The following is a 21776-nucleotide window of genomic DNA, read 5'->3' as shown; positions in this document are numbered from 1 at the left end:
TCATGAAACTCTGGGAGGAAATGTTGACCGCACTGTAGCAGGCTGTGGAAAAGAGAGAGGTGGCTCTGCAGGACAAGCTTATTTCTCTATAGAAGAGGACTATCTTTGACTATGAGCCGGGGAACAAGATATAACCAGTCTGTCATATCATACCGTGTACAAGACAAAGGACACGGGAGAAAGACGGCATTTGTTTTGGTGATTATAGTAGGTTTCTTCACCCCTTTCTGGAATCTGAGCCTGGACTCTCCTTTGCCAGACTTGCTCTACTTGTAAAGGTCAGACCATAAGGAGACGTTGACATTTCACCAACTTCAACATGCTGCAACCGCTTTTTTACTTATTTCCCTATTATTGCCACATGTGCTTGACTCCTAGACAAATGATATCATTGCTCTCAGTTTCATCATGAGATTGTGATTTCCTGATGTAAATCTCACAAGGTTTCCACGCTGACTCATACATCATCATTTTCTGATGTTGCATCATTCAAGTTATTTCAGGGCACTGAGTGTCCCGGGCACTTAGCTGGTATGACACGAGACAAGCTTGTTAAAATCCAGATGGATAGAAATTCTCCTCCTTTGTGGGACTCCCATCAGAGGGCTCTGTGGCTAACATGGCTTGGTGTGTGCTCCCACCTTGCTCACAGATGCTGCCAGTGGCTCTTTGTGAAGCAGTGGCTGGTCAGAGCGGTAGAATTTGCCCTGATCCTCAACCTCAAAGAATCACTTACCACTAAGTTTTATTGTCCCCAAGCACTAAAGTCCTTCAAGTCCTTGGGGGGGGGGGGGATAGCTCAGTGGTTTGAGCATTGGCCTGCTAAACCCAGGGTTGTGAGTTCAATCCTTGAGGGGGCCACTTAGGGATCTGGGGCAAAATCAGTACTTGGTCCTGCTAGTGAAGGCAGGGGGGCTAGACTCAATGACCTTTCAAGGTCCCTTCCAGTTCTAGGAGATAGGATATCTCCATTAAAAAAAAAAAGTCCTAAGGTCACCAAAAAGAGGGACCATAGCAGGGTGCCACTACCAAACTCCTGTGTCATCTCCAACACTTTTTCCCCTGTGGTATTAATTTTGGGACACAACAAAGCGAAAGACCCAGCCCCTCATGCTCTTTTCCCTAGGCTGATGCACTCATCCACTCTCAAATCTACAGATTATCTTCCCTACTGCTGCTCCTGGAGATATTTCCCTTCTGTACCTTCTACATTTCTCCATTCCTCTAGTGACCAAAAGAGTCTGATTTTACATAACAGTCATGACACATATCTGCAAAGTGAGATGTAAGGCTCATCTATTTCCTCAGGCTTTTGCTTTTGTGTGTGATGACGGAGACTTGTTTTAGAGGACCCTGAAAATTGGCACTGGTTCGGTAAATGGTGTATACTGGTTTTTAAAGAACATGTGTGTGCTCAGGGCACATTTGATTGGTGTAATTTCGACACGTATAAATAACTAAATACAGTTAAATATAAAAGAGGACTGGTGCCTTTCAGGAGAATGGGTCATTAGGGTCTGCTAGCCATTTCCATTTAATTGAAATACAGCTCTACTTTTAGTTAGCCGTGGGCAGTTTTATGCAGTACGCCAAGCCGATGGAACTTGGCAGGAGCAAAGACTGAAGGGAAAGCCTGTTGCACATCTAATGTCTTATGCTTCCTGTTTCATAGCAGTTATTGTCAGTGCTCAGAGTGAACTGGTTCATATCGATCCAGCACATTTCTTCCTCATGAGTACTTGGTACTTCAAGAACTATGGACGTAGGAAGAATGAGTGGACATCAGGGGACATGACCATCCTATGTTTTATAATGTAAAAGAAGGTGTGCTGAAGAAACAGACCCCCTCTCCCCCGTGTGCGCAGAGGAAATAAGAAGCTCCAGGGAGAGACACCAGGAACACACCTACCATTCTTCCCTTGTCCATTTTGAAGGAAGGATGCTTCCTTCCAGAGGAGAGAGGAGAGAAAAGCCAACTGAGCAGCCAGGAGGCGCATGAAGAAAGTGAAGAAGGCAGTTGAATCCACACCTGCTATCTAGCATCCATGAGAAGGGAAAGTACCTACAGCAGTTATGAGAGAGGTTGGAAAGCCTGGTACCTCCCAGCCACCAGGAGGAAGGAGAGAATTAATGGGCACGGCAAACAAGCATAGGGAATGTGGTCAGGTTAAGGGATGTTTGCTGGGAAAGTACTGCCACTTTCCCCCCTCACCGCTCAGTGTGGAAATGGCTGGGCCCTTTACCTCTGACACCGTACAGTTGAGTTGGAAGATCTGTCCTTCTCCTTCGACCTGCCGTACGCAGAGTTTACAAACCAGCTCCAGCGTGCTCAGGCTGAACCTTTCCAGGGTGAAGGTACAATGTAGATTTCTCTGACACCCGCTCCAGATGTGGTAAAAGGGAATTTCCTGCAGGAGGAAAATTAAGGAAAAATTTGAACTGATCCTGGGCATTTACAGTCTTAATGCATCTCAGCAAATTCTCAGCTCATCTCCCAAAAGGCTCTGGAATGAATATGGCAAATGGGGTCATGAATATTGTGAGGAGAGACTGTGCGGCCTCTCTGAAGAAATCTTGGCTCTGCTCTTCAGGATGGTGGTCCCCAGTCTAGCATCCCATGAAAAGCATTCACTGCACTGGAGACTAGCAACTGAACCATGCAGTGGAAACAGAATAAACATAAGCAAATCCTCCCCTTTCCCCTCAGTGATGAGAAACCTTCACAAATCCCAGGATGCTCTGCTGTTCTCTCACACACATTACAAAGGTGGGTGTGTTTGTTTTCCCGCTTCCTTAAGGCTGAACCTGCTGCTTGAGTACAAAGGGCCTGGGTCCTCTAAAATGCTCAGTGCAGCCCACAAATCTCAATACTGGGCCATAGTGGCCAGTGCTGGAAACAGGCTGAAGGGTGCACGTATTTTGGCTGGTAGTAACCCCATGCACTAACCCAGGGGTAGGCAACCTGCGGCACGCAAGCTGATTTTCAGTGGCACTCACACTGCCCAGGTCCTGGCCACCGGTCCGGGGGGCTCTGCATTTTAGTTCAATTTTAAATGAAGCTTCTTAAACATTTTAAAAACCTTATTTACTTTACCTACAACAATAGTTTAGTTATATATTATAGACTTATAGAAAGAGACCTTCTAAAAACGTTAACATGTATTACTGGCACGCAAAGCCTTAAATTAGAGTGAATAAATGAAGACTTGGCACACCACTTCTGCAAGGTTGCCGACCCCTGATCTAGCCCTTGACTCTAAGGCTATGCTTACACTACAACTTATGTCGGCATAACTGGTGTCACTCAGGGGGGTGAATAAGTCAACGTTAGTTACATCGACAGAAGCATCGGTGTGGACAGCGCTGTCAGCGGAACAGCTTCTCCCACCGACATAGCTACTCCCACTCGTGGGGGCTGGAGGAGTTAAGCCAATGAAAGAACCCTCTCCCGTGGGCTTAAAGTGGCTACATTAGAGAGCATCTGTGCTGCTATAAACCCTCTAGTGTAGCCGAGCCCTAAGTCCTGTCCTCTCAGCACTGAGTTTTCCTGCCAGAAGCAGATTTTCTGACTGTCCTGATCAATCTCTCTCTCCCAGTGCAGTGTTAAAAGGGAATTTTGATTTTCAGTCCAAATTAAACAAACCATGGCCTGTTATGTGGCCTGGCACTAATGAGGATGGTTAAAAGAAACCAAGCCCTTTATTCCTCTCCACTGCTCAAATAAATTGAAAATACACACTGTGTGTAACAGAGGGGAGAGGGCTGGTTATGGGCAACAGCCTCAAGACCTTCAGCTTACAGGAGCCTGAACAGTCCCTGTGTCTCATTTTTAAAAGAGCACTGCGCAACTGTGTGTTGCTATGTATCTTTAAGCCCTTCTGTTCTGACCCATGCATTTCAGCCATCATCCAGGCATTCTGTCATTTTTACCTGGTATTTAGCCAGCAATTTGCTCTTCCAGAGAGAATGGGCAATGTCGTGAATGGACAGACGGAGGTTATGGGTGCTTCCCTTAAAATGCAGAGCCTTTGGTTCTTCCAGTAACTGTCCTCCCATCTGCCTCTCCAGCTGCAGAACTTCCTAAGATTCAGTAAGAATGATAGAAAATGGTCAGCTTATGATCAAAGAGGCATTATATACAAATGTGCCATGAAAGGACATGCTATACTTCTGTTCCCTGAAGATCAGCTGCAGCGGACGAGGTAATCTGTATAATAGGGAAGAGATGCACACACACATTGTAAGGTAAACACACATCTATTACAGGAAAGACATTTGTATGAAGGGGTCTGAGAATAATCACACACATCATTCTTATGGCTTTACATCACACTTCTAGTGGAAGAACGCAAATACAGCCTGTATTATCCAGGAGAACTGCACACACCCATATTTCCTTTTAGGAAATACATGACATGACAGGCTGGGTCCCACGTTCAGCTTGCTTAATTGCTTGAGAGAGTCTAGGTCAAAGCACACAGGCAATGGTTGCATATTGATAAAGCGTCACCCTGGACTCTGCACACCCTGAGGGCACTTAATAGCAGCTTTAATGTGTTGCCTTCAAGAACTCCTACCCATGAAGATGTGGTCCCATCAATATACAACTGGTGATTGGCACCAACCAATCAGTTTATCCCTGTGAATCAGAATATGCAACAGAAATAAGAAACCTGTTTGTCACAGGGCTATTATTACCTACTGAAAAAATGCAAAACAGTAGAGAGAACATTGTGATAGAGAGGTGTGTATCTAAGCGTGACAGCACAGTGGTTCAGAGAGCGACTGGAACAGTGACTGATCAATAGCTGATGAGAGACAGGGGAGAAAGGCTTTTGCTCTGATACACAAAATTAATAATATGCCTATGAGTAATGACACTTCCAGTGAATACTGGGCCTCCTCTCCATGCTACCCACAATGACATATAGGCCAGCCACTGGCAATGTATATGAAAGACGAAAGCACAAATGTACATATGCTGCTTTTGTACATAAACTCAGCCAGAGACACGATCACCACACATGCACTAGCTTTGACATATACACAAAATGCGTCATGCACACACAGGTGCACACCGAGCATCATACACCAACAAGAAATCAGGGGCTTTTGAAACCAAGAAGAGAAAGTAAAAGATGGGGTAATTGAAGTTGCTTCCACTTCAGCTGTGAGGCATAATAAGCTGATGCTGATCACATTCAGTATCTAGTTAGCATAATAGAGAAAGCTGATGTCCCCAACGAACCTGGCACCTGACAAATTCTAAAGCTAAAATGATGTTTGTTTATCAGCTATTAGAAGAAAAGAAACATAATTAGAAACCTTTTAGATTAAGGCTGTGCCAATCAATCAGTTCCAGCTTCTTTCCACTGTGCCCTAATTACCTCATCAAGATGTCTAAAGAGCAATCGATAGTAATTATCTGATTACTATAGATCTTCATTATGTTCAAATTATCTCTCTGGGATGTCTAAAAAAAGATTCATGGTATTTTGTGCAGTAATTGTACCTACCAACGTCTCAAGCATACATATTGGCACATATGGTTAAACAACAGACACGGAGAAGGCCTATGTGTGAATAGCAGGTTTGACGACACTCATCTACTTTCTCCACCACTGGAGTTGGGGCTGCAGTGGGAGCTGCCAGTGCTCAGTATTGCTAGCGTGAAAAGAAGACACTGTGGATTTGGGTATCTAAGTTTAGGCATACAAGCTTGGAAAGATTGGTCTTTCTCCCTGTAGGCATTTATGGGAATGGAAGAAACCCACTGTAAACCTCTGCTGAAAGAAGCGGAGGCTCAAATTCAGGCTAAAGCAAAGAAACTGAGAATGGGGAGAAGACGGGATACCCAGTTCATCTCCTGCCTTTTGGCAGGCCGGCACAGAAATGTTGTGTGGCCTTAAGACCTTATCTGTACTACCTTTACTCCATGTATTGCATTACTTGCCTCTTTGGCTGTTTGTTCTACACAGCTATGACCTTCTAAGAGAAGAAACCCTCAGTCTGTGCCTTTCCATCTTTAGTTCCAAATCCTGGCTATTAAGTCTGCCTTTTCAAAGAAGTAAGAACAGGCTCCCACCTTATTCCTCTCAATGCCCACTGGCAAAGGATTCCTATCATGCACCAGCAACTCCTATGCAATTCCTGACAAACTCACTACACCTAACAGAATGCTGTCTTAGTATTTATCTATAAAGAAAGTTGCAAATGAAAGCTTATCTGATACTGGCCATCATAAATAGTGTGAGAAATATGGGGTTATTCAAGAAGTTGTAGGCATGTACCAAAAATATGTACAAACTATGAAAGCAGGCAGGATAGATAAACGGGTTTTTCACAGACAAAGGAATGTTGATTTGCCCATCTGCCTAGGTCTCCAATGTTAACCAAGCACTGTGCAGATCAACACAAACCAAGCTTCATTTGCATATTAAGCAACAGGAAAAGTAAGTTAACAGGAGAACAAGAAAGACAATATGGTGTCAGCACACCAAAGAACAAACAGTGGGGGAGAAGTATCAGAGGGGTAGCCGTGTTAGTCTGAATCTGTAAAAAGCAACAGAGGGTCCTGTGGCACCTTTGAGACTAACAGAAGTATTGGGAGCATAAGCTTTCGTGGGTAAGAACCTCACTTCTTCAGATGCAAGTAATGGAAATCTCCAGAGGCAGGTATAAATCAGTATGGAGATAACGAGGTTAGTTCAATCAGGGAGGGTGAGGTGCTCTGCTAGCAGTTGAGGTGTGAACACCAAGGGAGGAGAAACTGCTTCTGTAGTTGGATAGCCACTCACAGTCTTTGTTTAATCCTGATCTGATGGTGTCAAATTTGCAAATGAACTGGAGCGCAGCAGTTTCTCTTTGGAGTCTGGTCCTGAAGTTTTTTTTGCTGTAAGATGGCTACCTTTACATCTGCTATTGTGTGGCCAGGGAGGTTGAAGTGTTCTCCTACAGGTTTTTGTATATTGCCATTCCTGATATCTGACTTGTGTCCATTTATCCTCTTGCGTAGTGACTGTCCAGTTTGGCCAATGTACATAGCAGAGGGACATTGCTGGCATATGATGGCATATATAACATTGGTGGAAGTGCAGGTGAATGAGCCGGTGATGTTGTAGCTGATCTGGTTAGGTCCTGTGATGGTGTTGCTGGTGTAGATATGTGGGCAGAGTTGGCATCGAGGTTTGTTGCATGGGTTGGTTCCTGAGTTAGAGTTGTTATGGTGCGGTGCGTGGTTGCTGGTGAGAATATGCTTAAGGTTGGCCGGTTGTCTGTGGGCGAGGACTGGCCTGCCTCCCAAGGTCTGTGAAAGTGAGGGATCATTGTCCAGGATGGGTTGTAGATCACTGATGATGCGTTGGAGAGGTTTAAGCTGAAAGTGGGGGAGAAGACCTTTGTCTGGAGGCTACCTTTCAAGGGGATATATTTCAAAGGTTTTCTGCTCTATGAGGCGAAGGAAAAGGAATGCTGTGGTGGTCCATCACTGAGGGAGCAAAAAGGATAACCCTTTTTGTATCCATGAAAGCTGGAACCTTTTAGTATCCATAAAAGCTGGAGATGCTGGGAGTTTAGTTGAGAAACTGAACTTAGACAAAGATTTTAGCCTGCTAAAGTTAAGTTTAGTCTCCTAGAAGCATATTATACTTTTGTTTTATTTGTAACTGTATGTTCCTACTACTCTTACTCACTGTCACTTGACTATCTATCTTGGTTAATAAACTTCTCTTTGTTTATCTCCAGCAAGTGTCTCTTTTGCTAATGCACAGGGGTAACAAGGTCAATCCATAATTCTGGGTGCCTGGGAAAGTGTCTCTCACCTCCTTGTATAAGCACCTTGATGACACCAATAATAAGATATGAACTTATACCCTCTTAGGTGTCTTCTTGTTGGGGCTGGATAAAATACATCTTTGCTCAGCAATGGCCCTAATTCAGTATCCTCACGCCGACTACGTAAGCAAGATACGAGCTACCAATATTTTGAAGCTGCCTTCTAATTAAAGCCACAGCAGGAAGAACTTACATTTAATAAAAGTTTGTGGCTTCAAAAAGAGGTAAAAGCCGTTTGGCATGCCTGTTAAATTGTGATCTGCTTCATCAATACAGTGTGGTAGCTGTCTTGCAGGCCAGTCTTTTCTGTGATTGCCATATTGAGAAAAGGAGCTCAGCAGAGGACAGGAGCCGCTTAAATGGATAGACAGGAGTAAAGCAGTGATTCGCAAGCATTTCCAATCTGTGACCCCATATTACAACCGAAACATTTCAGATCTCCCCTCGCATCTAATCATAAAGAAAGGGACAGAGGTGGTGATCCCCCCCCAAAACCTGTTTGCAACTCCCTTGGGGGTCACAACCTTCAGGAGTGCAGGAAACTCTCCTATGGATCAACATTAAAGCAGGAGTCAGCAATTCTGCTTCACAAACAGAAGGAAAAGAAATAAGCAGATTTCACAATAACCAAGCCATTATTTGTGACAAGTCATTAGACTCCCCAGACTGCTCAGGCAGTTTTGGGAGAGAGAGCTTACTCTGCATGATTAGAGGGAAAAGCTGTTGGATAAATACAGCACTGTGCTTTCTAGAGCAACTGCTCATCGTCCCTTAGTAATTGTTGGGTTGGATACAGTACGTGTCAGATTTCTTATTTCTAAATAATAATAGAATGCATTTGGCCGACTATTAAAATAAATACATAAACCCCTAAAAAGACTCCCCAAACCTCAGACATTCCAATGTGAAAACATTTCCTATATCCATCAGCATAGAGCTGTTGGTCTATTGACACGTTCCTGGCTCCCTCCAAAACTGCAAGGGGAAACTTCTGCTTCCCACCCCCCACCTACTCCTCTTTAACAGGGGTGCTGGAATAATTCTTATAGTGCGGGTACTGATTATAGAAACCATAGAAACCATGGATTTGGTGTTTGTTATTACTACTTCAAGCCAGGGGGTGTGGCAGCACCTCTAGTTCCAGCACCACTGCTCTTTAAAGTTACTAAATTCAGCTCTGCAGAATGCAGATTCAGCAACCTCTCCTCCGGAATGTGCGGAATTCCAACCCATGTCTCGCCTGCCACTTCTCTGATCTACCCCAGTCCCAAATCACTATTATCCCAGACACCCTTCAAATCTCTGTCAAAGTTCTGAGCAGTCCTTGTTCCTATTCTCCAACTTTCCACCCAAACCCTCAAGATCCCCTGAAACAACCACTATCCTTCCAGTTATAGACTGGATCCCTTAATTATTATTATTATTTATTTGTATTGTCGTAGTGCTAGGTGGCCCCAATCATGGATCCAGGCCCCACTGTGCTAGGCACTGTACAAACACATAAGAAAAAGAGGGCCCCTGTCCCAAAGATCTTATAATCCACTTTTTGCAGCCCCTCAGCGTTGCCCCTCAATCAGCTAGAAGAGCTGCCGTAACGAAAGCATTCCCTGCCCCTGCCATTCTGCAGAGCAAAGGATTGGGACCCAGACATCAAACCCTGGTCTCATGCCTGGCAGTGCAAAGTGCTGCCATTGAACCAAGCCCCACAACACAGTTTTCGGTTATCTTCCATGCTTCTCCCTTAATCTTTGTGGTAGAATCTGTCACACAGGGCCTAGCCATATCAAAATACATTGCAAGGCCTCATTCACAGTCCTTCATTCTGAGGCCAACCTACTTTTTCCCTTCCAAAGACTCTTTGTTTGCCACAAAACTGTGGTTGAAGTGTTCATCCTCTGCTGAAGAAAGCAGACGATGCTAATATCACTCTGTTATTAGGAGGCCACGAGGCACTTGTTCACAAGTCTCTGTCAACTGTTGCCCACACTTGTACGCCCAAACATGTTATCGTTGATTCATGATAGACCCAGAAGGACTCTTCAGATCTGACTCCAGAAGACACAACACTGCCAACACTGAGCCCTTTGTAGTGCATTCTGAATAAATAACTGAGAGCTGGAGAGGAAGTGCGGGATTAACCACCAAATTACAAACCAATCTTGCATTCCGACATCCGAACATCAACACAATCTCTCCAGGGATTTATCCTCAGTAAATTTCTCTCTCTTCCATTCATTATCACTGCATGTTATAAAGGATTTTCTCTCTATCTTACTCAACTGTTCTTGTGATCCTTTGCACAGTCTTATTTATTCAGGTGAACTTTACTGGACAGAGTTCCAAATGCTCAAATAAACATGAAAAAAATTCCACTGAACGGTGTCTAATTGAATTCAACCATCTCCTGTTGCCCAAGCTTTCTACTCTGAAACTCACAGCAGCATTCAGACAGCTTCAGTATTTGCTACAAGGCAGCTTTGAATCACTTATTTTCACCTCAGAGCTTAATAAACCAATAGAAAATTCCATTAAGACCCCGTAGACCAAAGGGAATAGAGGCATAAGGGTGTCTTGGCTTTTGGAGATCCTCAGCCTGGTTGGTACAGAAGTCCCTTTTTCCAACTTTTAAAGAAAAAGAAATCATATGATGATAAAATAATTATTGTTTCCAAAGGGGTTCAGCTCTGACAAAATCATAATTCTCTAGATCAAGTTCCCAGACGCTTTATAAACAAACCCAATGCCGAGCATCAGACCACGGTATGCTAGTCTCCACTCCACTCTTCAGTCCACTGCTTTGCTAAATTTCTCATAGCTATAGAAAGTACTCCCACCACTCCAGTGACAAACATTACAAACTGTAATGTCCAGGAAGACATGATACTAAACAGCATTTGAGATGAAAATGGAATTTTCCAGCCACAGTGAAAGTCAACACTCTGAGAAATACAAACATCTCCCATATTGAGGCAGCGTGCGCGCACATGTTATGTGGCTTGTTTCTAAGTAAAGCTGTTAACATTGTTCTTCTGTACACAACACACAATTCATGCTGCTTGGATATCACTGACAGTGCCGCTAATCAGTTAGCGTTAGGTTTTGAACTCTTCTTGCTACTTAGATGGCATCTGTAGATCTGGTTATGATTACAGAAAATCTTCCAATAACCTGCATTCATACATATATGTGCACAAGTTAGTATATTTATTATAATAAGCATCTGTCTTTATATGTCTATTATAGGTACTATATATACACATGTATACATAGTTATGTATACCCACACAATGTATGTGTAAACTTATGTATATGCTCAAGTTGTATACAGAGAAAGTTAGGTACATAGCTGTAGAAAGCAATAGCCTTGATGTATTTCAGCTGCAAATTCTCAGCACAAAAACAGCACACAGACAGGTATAACAAAGCAATATAAAAGCAGGCAGTGATTAATGACCCAGGAACTTCTTTTATCATTATCAGCTATTTACAAAGAGGTATTTATACATTTCATCATCTCGGGGGAGCTGGCACTTACCATTAAAAATACATGAATAACGAATGAAGCCCTTGTGCACCTTATGGTCCTTTAATAATGCAAAAATCTCAGAATTCAGGTTATGATCCACGTAAACAAAGGAACAAAGAATGCTGGGGGGGAAATTAGTTTAGCATTTGAGTGAAATCATTACACAAAGGACAACCTGGGGTTTGGGTTTTTTTTTCTTCTTTCCCTTTCTATAAAACAATGTCTTGTTGTCAAGTTCTTCCTCCAAACAAAAAATAACAATAAAATGATTTAAAAATGATCTAGAACAGGGGTTCTCAAACTTTTTTTGCTTGCCCCCCCCCCTTTGGAAATATTTCAGGCTCTGACCTCCCCAACCCCCCAAAAAGTGGTAGCAAGCTTAGTTACCATACATACTCATAGGGGCACTAAATGAAGCATGTAATCATTCTCCTTTCTCTTCAAAGGCGCTGAAGCCTTTCAAAAAGCGGAAAGTAATGTTACCATATTTCAAGTTCCCAAATAGAGGACACTTCTGGGAGGAGGGGGAACTGGAGGTGGGGGTACAGCAATAGTATATCATACCACCTTTACTTCTGTGCTGCTGCTGGCGGCAGCGCTGCCTTCAGGGCTGGGTGCCCGACCAGCAGCTGCCACTCTGTGGCCACCCAGCTCTGAAGGCAGCGCGTCCGCCAGCAGCAGCACAGGAGTAAGGGTGGCAGTACCATATCATCTTGCACACACCCCTCTCCATAATAGCCTTGAGTTGCCCTTTTGAATCAGGACCTCCAGTTTGAGAAATGCTGATCTAGGGAACATAAATTACAAGCAGCTGCACACTAATGTAGGGTCTATTCACTTTCACTGCAATTATTGCAATCCTGCTAGAGCTAGATAGTAAAGCAGATGGCATTTACCTTAAGGGCATCCTGAGTGTCATCCAAGCAGTAGACTCGGATGCTGTATTCCAGCGATGAGCAGGAGAGCGGCCCGAAGATGGCCAGCTTGAGACGTTTTGCTGCTGCTTTGGTGGTTGACTGTCCCACCAGGGCGTAGGTGCTAAGTGTTTCTGTCAGGATATGGCAGGATTCTGGGTCTAGCTGGATGTAGCATGGAGTGGTGAAGTTCTCCTCTCCAACCATCACCACGTCCTAAGGGATAAACAGGCAGAGTTAGAGAGCCCAGGCCAGACACCAGAGAAGCCCATTTGTTTTGCATTAATCAGGATTGGGGTAGGGGCTAGACAAAGCCTACTCAGAGATAGGGCCTTGACTGCAGAACTTCATTGCCATAGATGCTCATGTAAATCCCAGAATTTATCTTAAGTCCTTCCTGTTTGGGTCATTTTATTAATCAACATTTAACATTCCTCTGCTTCTAGATTCCCTTCTGGGCTGGTACAGGGAGATGGAGCTGTGTGTGCTGATGGTCTATAACTGCCATTGGCTACATAAAACTTATGATTGTTTTATGTGCAGCATGTAGGTGCTTTTAGAGTGATGAGCAGAGCAGGGCATTTTATGTAAAATATCATGAAAATTTTGCAGGAAAAATGCAACAACATTTGTTGAATGACCTATCTGAGGAATATTATTTGACCAGCTCCAGACAAGAGCACTCAATACATTATCTAAGTGAATAATAAGAGTCTTAATTTCTTAATTTTCATAATCAGTGGTTTTAGAACTCAGACAGAAGTAACCTCAGTGATGACTGAATGCCACATGTACAAAGAATATCACCTGCTGCTACATCAAAATAATCCCCCATGACAAGACTGCCGGGCCAAGGCAAAACACATACAAATCAAATACAAACAGATGCTTTTTCACCTTCTTCCCTCTGCTTAGAAGAAAACAGCCCCCATGCCATTTCCCCCATTGAAAACTGTATGTTATAGTCTCCACATGGCACAATGTACTTTAAATAACTTGGCAAAAATAAATAAAAGGTGATAGTAATAGATTGTGGTTCTGCAAAAGCAGCTCTGGGCTGCATGAGGCTCTGCAGAACTCAACCACCCTGTGTTTGCTGTCATGAGGTGAGGAGCAGGTATCTGGCAGCGGACCGAGCAGCTGGATTCAACCCGAGTTTGGGAGCAGATTCAGGATCCCAGGCTAAGGAAGGCGAATGCAGCACATTTGCAAAGGTGACATCACCTTCTCAAGGGCAGAAGAGAGGTTGCCATCTGCAATGCTGATTACACCCCCACTGGCCGCGTCATGAAACAGTTGTGTTGGGCCTGGCAGGAACTCCTTGCCTACGGCAATCTAAGCATCTGTTGGGGGATAGAGATGGAAGAGCTGTTCCAGAAGAGAGAAGATGAGGCTCACTGTACTGGAGCCACAGACCTTGTGGACTCTGCAGACAGCATGCAAGCACCAGTTTGGTGTCAGCATGGGTACCTCCAGCAGGGCAACAGCTCTTTCAAGGACAAAAAAGGAGACTGGAGGGAAAAAATCAGGGGATGCCAGTAATGAACACAAAACAAATAAGAAACATATGTACAGTGCTGGGAGATACTCCACTGGAGTGCAGATTAGTCAGCTAGATGTGCATGAATTCACTGGCCCAGAAATGATCCCAGTGTGGAGAATATTGCCTGTGGCACCAGCTTTTCTTTCAAGGATAACCCTGGAAATGGGTCCTTGCTGCTGTCAGTCCAGGTGCCCATATCAGTCACACTGGCCTCATTAAAACCTACTCAGAGGAGGAAGTCAGAGGGTGCCAAATTTCATGAGAGAGACAGAACTGATGATGGCAACAAAACAGGCTTTTCAGAAGCAAACAAGTCTGCCAGGAGAGTGGTTAGGGGAGGTGGGGTCTGACAAAATGTACATACAATGTAGATACCTCCACTGTCTCTTCCTGTTAAAATAAGAAACTCTTGGCACAGGAGCATCGTACCACTTCCTTAACCCTGGGATCCAGTTACTTCAGCATTACCAGCACTGACTTCAAGCATCCCGTCAAGCTCCTCAAAGTGTGTTTCGCCCTAATACTCTACGGGTAGGTCTATACTTACCTCCGGGTCCGGCGGTAAGCAATCGATCTTCTGGGATCGATTTATCACGTCTTGTCTAAACACGATAAATCGATTCCGGATCGATCCCGGAAGTGCTCGCCCTCGACGCCGGTACTCCTGCTCCACGAGAGGAGTATGCGGAGTCGACGGGGGAGCCTGCCTGCCGCGTCTGGACCCACGGTAAGTTAGAACTAAGGTACTTCGACTTCAGCTACGTTATTCACGTAGCTGAAGTTGCGTATCTTAGTTCAAAGTGGGGGGTTAGTGTGGACCAGGCCTACGAGTCTGTAATGCTGCATTCTGGTTGCATGCCTCAGATCAAGAAGCAGTGATACACCAACAGTCTGAGCAGCTTACTGCACACTGAGAATAGCGAGGAAGAGAGATGGACTATACTCAATATTAAATACACTCAGATAGCCTAGATCCTGCCGCTGAGGATTGTTTGCAGCATTGTTATCATCTGTTACCCCGTTGAAAACAGCAGTACAAACTAGGGAGGTAGGAACCAGTTTGGAAAATACATTCCGTCTTCTAGAATTGATCCAGAACTGACTTTTTCCCAATATTTTTCATTTGTCCTTTCTTTCTCCCTACCTTCTCCCCCCATCACTTCACCATTGTGGCCAGCTAAGACTGAAACCTGACGTGTCGGAATCCCACAAAGAAGCCATTGTGCTTCTGTATCTAGCCAACCAGAAGCAGGAGGTATTAAACCTCTCTTGAGAACATATGTCTTTATGAAACTGCTTAAGTGGTCTTCTTGGTTTGGCCAAAGATTCAACCTTTAGATTTTTATCTACACCGAGTCCAAACTCTAAACCTTTTGTGTAGTGCAAGCTAAGTTTACAATGTTTTAAAAGAGACTTCTAAGGAAAAGTGTATTTCCATTAAAGAGTGAGTTGGATTCCTCCAATGGGTAATCAATAGTTTTCCTGTCATTTGAACTGTAATCTGAAAATGGCACTGCCATTTACTATTATGAGTTTTGGCACACAGTTTTAGTATTAGTGAAAGTCTATATTTATAGAAAACCAGTCCTTATATATCAGCTGTAAAACTATTTGCTGTTTATCTCTGGTTCATATTGCACAGATATTTCTTTCTCTGTCTCAGACAAAGCACTGAAGTGTTACAAGCTCCTTCTGTATTGCAGGGCATGTTCAATGTCTCTTGTTTGGTAGCCAGGGAAAAGGAAGATGAGATAAATCCAAAAAGACAGCTTTAATTCCAATCCTCTTGTTTGTGTGCACTCGTTTGAAATAGCACGCATTGACCAGGAGCGCTCCTCAGTACAGCGCGAACTACAGAGATGGGGGAAGAGAAGAGCTAAAGAAAAATACAAGCAACCTTCCATGAAGATTCAAGATGAAACTCACTGTCCTTAAGTGCTGTGGCAAGCTGGCAGCCCTAGGGTTAAATATTTCTCTTGTGCATGAGACCAGCCTGGTGAAGGTTACGTTCTCAAAGGGTAAATCCACCTGGTCGTTAACAAAGCAGAGCCAGGCAGAAAGCACTGTGCAAGTTTCCCCCGAACAAGGCTGTTGATGTACCCCCAGGCCTCTTTTGAGCAGACCTGGCTAGTCATGCTGAATTGTGCCACGATATTCATTTTATGTCACAAACAAAAGTGCAATAAAGACTGGGTCAGATCCCCACGTCCATTTCACTTTTGATCTGAATTATATTTTGAACTGAGTTATTCAGAGCTGAGAGGCCTGTGCTCCCCAGTGCACCAGGTAACTATTTCCAGTGCTTGTATAACCACATAGGTACCTGAGGGCACTGCTGAGTCGATTGCCAGCAAAATGTTTCACCCACGAAAATCCCAAACTTTAGGCATCAAAGTTATACGTATATGTTTGGTTTTTTTTTTTTTTTTGAGTGCTGTGTTCAGTCAGGGCATATGCTGGAAGTCTGTGATTTCACTGTGAACTCACCTCCCACTGTCCCTGGGCTGCTTGGTTCTTCAGCTGGATCTTCCAGTCCTCTGTGTTTGGCTCTGCGCAATGGTGCATAGTTAGAATGACAGGCCGTGTCAGCAATGCTCCTGGAGGCCCACAGCTCACCACGGGGGTCAAAAGGGTTTGACTGTCTTCCACTGGTGGCCTGACAAGATTACGGAAAGACGTGTTTGTTAGCTGAATTTAAAGGGCTCCAGATGCAGCCAAAGTAAACAAAAGGTCCTTGTCGCAAAAGGATTGGAAACACACCCTTACAGATTTCCACTTTCACAAACAGTTTTGTAAAAAGCACCTGTTTGTTGGGGTGGGGAGAATAAAGAGCAAATAACACCTCATTTTTACAGAGCGCCCTTCATTCCTAAGGATCCCCAAAGATGTGCCGACCATATACATAGGCATCATTTCACTCACCAGTGAAATGCAGCCACCAGTCTTTAACATAGAAAAAAGGTGAATGTGGGCTCTTGAAAGCACCATGAGTGAGAATTTTTCACTTCCTAGACAAGAAGAATCACAGAACACAGGAAGAGTATGAAGTAGTGACCACATCTGAGACATCATGAGAGGATTCTTGTAACGGGAGTGTCCATATACTACGGGCACACTTAAAAAAATGCATTCTGGTTTTAGATCCACCAATATTCTAGTATGATTACCAGATCCAGTAATATGCCCTTAAATTAAAAGGGAGAATTTTGCTAGAACCAGTAATATATCTACAACCAGAATGAACTTTTAAAATGTGCCCATGGTGGATAGATATGGTGTGTATGAGAGAAAGAAAAAAAGGAAGAAAAGGTGAAGGGATAGGTGCAATATGTCACGCATACTTACAAGACTAGCAATATACAATGTGACAACAAGGAGGGTGGTAGTGAAATATTTGCGATGAGGGTTGTGGGGAAAAAGAACTGGGGGGGGGGCTTTTAATAGCCAAAATAATTCTAAAGGCCCAAAATCGGACCCTCTAACAGAGGTCTGTTATGCTGACTGCCCTTACAAAAAACAGTACAGGCCAGGGCCTGAACAAGACTAAACTACACAGTTCTCTGCCAAATTCGGTCAAGGGTTCTGGCCAGACGAGGGAGGGGGAGTAAACAATGCAAGAGACCTCTGCACATAATAACCGCTTTAGCAACATAATAACTGCTTGTTTATGAAATATAATAACTGCTTAATATGAAGAAATTGCTTTGCAAAGGCCAGCTCCTCCTGTAGTTCTAGCTATCTGCAAAATCAGCCAATCTTCTTTGGGAGTCCTTTGTTAATGCCCTATGCCCATAACCGTAAAACCCCGGAAAGATGATATGTACTCTAACGAGAAATACCCCTAAATGGGTGCCAAGTAACACCCATAACGGAAAACACCAAGTGACCCCTTACCTAATATGTACCCAATTCTCGTAAAATAATAAGGAAGGTGCCGGGAATAGGGGGGCTGACCTCAACTTTAATTTCTCGCAAATGACGTATAATTTGTACTGTGCTTGCGGTTTGACGGAATAAAGGCAGCCAGCGCGCTGACCTAGGTGGGGTAATCTTCGGATTGTTACCACCAACGCGTTGGTATGTATTGCAATAAAGGCCTCAGGTTTGAGTCTGTGAACTAAAATCCATGTGTGGGTGATTTTTCCACAACAGGGTAGAGTAAATTAAAAACAAAGGAGAATTTGTAGTGGGCTTTAGCAATGGACCAGTGGGAGTGGATGAGAGGAATGTAAAAAAGAATTAATCCCAGAATAACTACTGGGAGTTTAAAACCACAGGATACTGTACTCATGAGTGACTTTAGCCAACCAAACATCTGGTGGCTGACAAAGATAGCGAAACATGGATCGTCAAAGACATCCCTAAATTCTATAGAGGACAAACTCATGATCCAGAAATCAGAAAATCCAACCAGAGGATAAGCCATCCTGGATGTAGTTCTTATAAACAGGGAGGGAATGAATGTGAGTGTGAGGCCAAAAGGGCTTAGTGCAGCTAAGCTACTTGAATTTAACCTAGTATGCAATGAGTTCACAGGACCCTGGGTGGCTCACCGTTGAGTCCTCTAGGTCCAATTCTGAAAACACTTAATCATGTATGGACCTGTATTCATGTAAGCATTGCCATTGATTTCTTTGGGACTACTCATATTAGCAAAAGTATGCATGTGTGTAAGTGTCTGCAGAATCGGTACCTTTGTCTCAACCAAAAAAAAAAACGAAAAATAATGTAAACCTTGGGTAAAATTTTCAGAAGAGTCTATGTGATTTAAGAGCCCAAGTCCCATTTTCAAAAGTGACTCAGGCACCTAGGTGATTCAGGCACCATTAAAGCCAAGTTTTGAAAGTCACTTTTGAAAATGGGACTTAGGTGCTTTAGAAAATTCTACCCCTTGTCAGTATAGTTATTGGTAAAAAGCAGACAAATGAAGGCTGACATGGAAAAGCTGAAATCTATATAAAACAGCAAATCCAGATTTTATATATCTGTGTGTCCTATGAGAATTAGCTAATTAATTTACTAAACTAATGGTAATTATTTTTGAAAAGTCATGGACTGAAAACTAACAAATGTAGTTCCTATCTTTCAAAAAGAGTAAAATACAACAATTCTGTCAACTATCATCTGTTAGCCTGGTTGTTTTGACATGGCAAAACAAAAACCAAAGAAACTCCGGAACAACCAACCACTTATGGGGAAAAAAACTCCTGGTGAATTTTATAGGAGTCTGTTCATTGATTTCATTGGGAGCTGAATAAGTCCCTTACAAAACACACACAAAAAATCACAAGGTCACATTTTCAACAAAATATTCCTTATTTTTCAATAAATAACATTTAAATAATTTTGCAGTAAAGAACTAATACATTAAACCATTAAGACTTATGTTTCTCTCACATACTTCACTACAATACTTTGGATATTAGTGGATTCAGATTTGTAAAAACTCCTGGAGGAGACTTCTCAGTAGGTTAAAAACACCATGACTTGTTATTAGAAAATCTTTAAAATCACAGTTTTTGTATTGACAGTCACAGCTGTGGCAAACCCACAGACTTAAACATCTGGTTAACTTAACTCCATCTTAAGGACAACTGAACCATGAGGACAGGGGCAAAAGCATTGACTTATAAAGAACAAGTCACGTCACACAAACATGATAGATTTTTGGATTGAACTATAAAATTAGTGGACAAAATTAATGCAGTAGGTATAATGTATCTTGCCTTTAGTAAAGCTTCTTCTACAGTATCTTAAATTTCTTTGCCTGAATAGTTAATCGTTTTGCTTGGATGTAAGCACTGTTGTATTGAATAATAATAATAAAAAAGTAATGATAGCACTTAAAGTCAGTCATTGGCCAATGACAGATTTTCATTACAATATAACAAATGTTAGGGCTCAGACAGAGAGAGGGCCTGATTCTGGTCTGCTTTGCAACATATGCAGCTATTTACGCTTGCGCAAACCGAGTGCAAATTAAGCATAAAATACTATCGGGTCCTAAGAGAACCATTTTACAGCCACTTTTCACTGGAATAAATGATTACACAAGATGAAATGTGTTGGGGAACCTGGCCCAGAATGGTTAAATAATCTCTGAGTGGGATGAGAAGCAGATGTAATGTAACATTAGAGAGGAAAGGTCAAATGGACTAATATGCCAGTCATGGAGGTCAGGCTATCTGCATCAGCCTGCATAGATGCAAGCTGGTAATGACCTGATAATGATGAGACAGCAGGGTCTGACATGGTGTTCTCCAAGTGGTAAATAGCAACTGAAAAACCAGAAGACAAAACCAAACCTATGAGATTTATCTCCAGTTTTAAGTCAATTTTAAGACAAAACATTTTCTCAGTGCTAGTGCCCTTCTCCTGGGCATATACAACATGGCACCATCATGAATCGCCTCATGTCCAGAAAAGAATAGAAAACATACAGCTGTGGGGACAACTGATGCTACGTTCTCTATTTGTCAGTCAAATGCACACTCATACTCTACCGGTCAGTGCCTAGGATGTGGGCGGTCATGTCCAGTGGTTAGAGCAGGAGTCATTAGTCAGGAATCAGAGCCCAGGCAGGGTCAGAAGCCAGAGGCCAGAGCCAAGGTTCAGAGCTGAAGTCAGGAATCAGAGCTGAGGGTCAGGATCGGGTTACCAGAGTCAGGCAAGGCTATGGCCAAGCAGGGCAGGAGCTATTGCAGCCATGGGCAAATGCTTTGAGCAGCCACCGAACTGCTGCTGGGCTTCAGAACTGGTCTGCTGACTCTTCCTACCAATCAGGTGGGGCAGCCAATCTGGCAGCCTACTACAGGCCATCTGTACTCATTAGGTTGCCTGGAGACTGGCTATGCTGCAGGCCCTGACTCCTGCCCCTGCCACATCATCCACCATTTGCTAGAAACTGACCCAACTCAGTGTTTTCTAATGTTTGAGCTAATTTTGTGACTACAGATAACATAACCCACTTTAAGCCTTTGAAAACAGCAACGTAAGGAGGTGTAGGGAAGCTGTCTATTGGAGTACAATACACATCAGTGTCATTTAATGAGAGAAATCCTGTTCCCATTGACATCAACGACAAAACCCTCACTGACTTCAGTAAGGTAAGGATTTCACCCAACATTTTTACTCATGATTTAGAAGAAGGTATAAATAATAGCACATTCATTAAATTTGCAGATAATAATAATAATAATTGTTGTGAGCACCAGTGAAAACAAGGAAATAATGCAAAGGGACTTAGAGAAAAATACAGGCAGGATACAAAAACTATTAATTCTAGAAAAATGCAAGCTAATAGTTCGGGGGAACAATCCAAAACACAGTTATGTCACAGCAAGGAAAGCAGTAAAAGTGAAAAAGATGTAGGGCGATAGCATGCATCAAACTAGATGTCAGCTTGCAGTGTAATAAGGTGGCAAAAAAAAAAAGCAAATATGATTTTGGGCTACATAGGAAGAGGCATGTAACAAGTTCAAGGAAGTGATAATCCCTTCTCCACACAGCTCTAGTGAGACTGCATCTGGGTTAAATGCAGGTTAAAGGGGACACTGAAATCTACTGGACTGTACAAGAGTTTCCCAAACCATCTAGCTGAAACTTTGAAAAATGAGTAATTTAAAATTAGTCTGGACAACCCAATGGAGTACACAACATAGAGAAAATATCCTGCAATTGCCACAGGGGTGGATGAAAATGGCCCAACAGATTTTGTTCATCTCTAATTTCTAATTGTCTCTAAATTCCATCCAAACAAAGGAATAGACATTAATATGGTTAATGAGAATAGACACAGTTGCATTAGATAGGATAAAAATAATAGGAATATAAACCCTCCTGTTTCCACCACTAATTGATGGGGATTAGGAAAAAAAATTCCCCTATGGGCAGGTTATTCTGTAATTGTCCATTATATGGATTATTCATTTTTCCTCTGAAGCAACGATGGGTCACAGAA

At 43.0% G+C, this 21776-nt stretch overlaps 1 protein-coding gene across 2 annotated transcripts in view; it reads right to left on the bottom strand.

The window, feature by feature from the left end:
• UNC5C (unc-5 netrin receptor C) overlaps nt 1-21776 on the bottom strand; it is a 354187-nt gene that overhangs the window by 11630 nt on the left and 320781 nt on the right. For both annotated transcript variants that reach the window (XM_034772897.1, XM_034772898.1), the window contains 4 exons: nt 16304-16472; nt 12256-12489; nt 3931-4080; nt 2244-2408 (listed from right to left, as the gene is read on the bottom strand). In XM_034772897.1, the coding sequence (XP_034628788.1) occupies nt 2244-2408; nt 3931-4080; nt 12256-12489; nt 16304-16472 (718 nt within the window). The remainder of the gene's footprint in view (nt 1-2243; nt 2409-3930; nt 4081-12255; nt 12490-16303; nt 16473-21776) is intronic.

The sequence above is a fragment of the Trachemys scripta genome, chromosome 5, assembly GCF_013100865.1.
Source record: "Trachemys scripta elegans isolate TJP31775 chromosome 5, CAS_Tse_1.0, whole genome shotgun sequence".
NCBI classification, from domain to species: domain Eukaryota; kingdom Metazoa; phylum Chordata; order Testudines; family Emydidae; genus Trachemys; species Trachemys scripta.
This window is presented reverse-complemented; position numbering and strand designations above follow the sequence as displayed.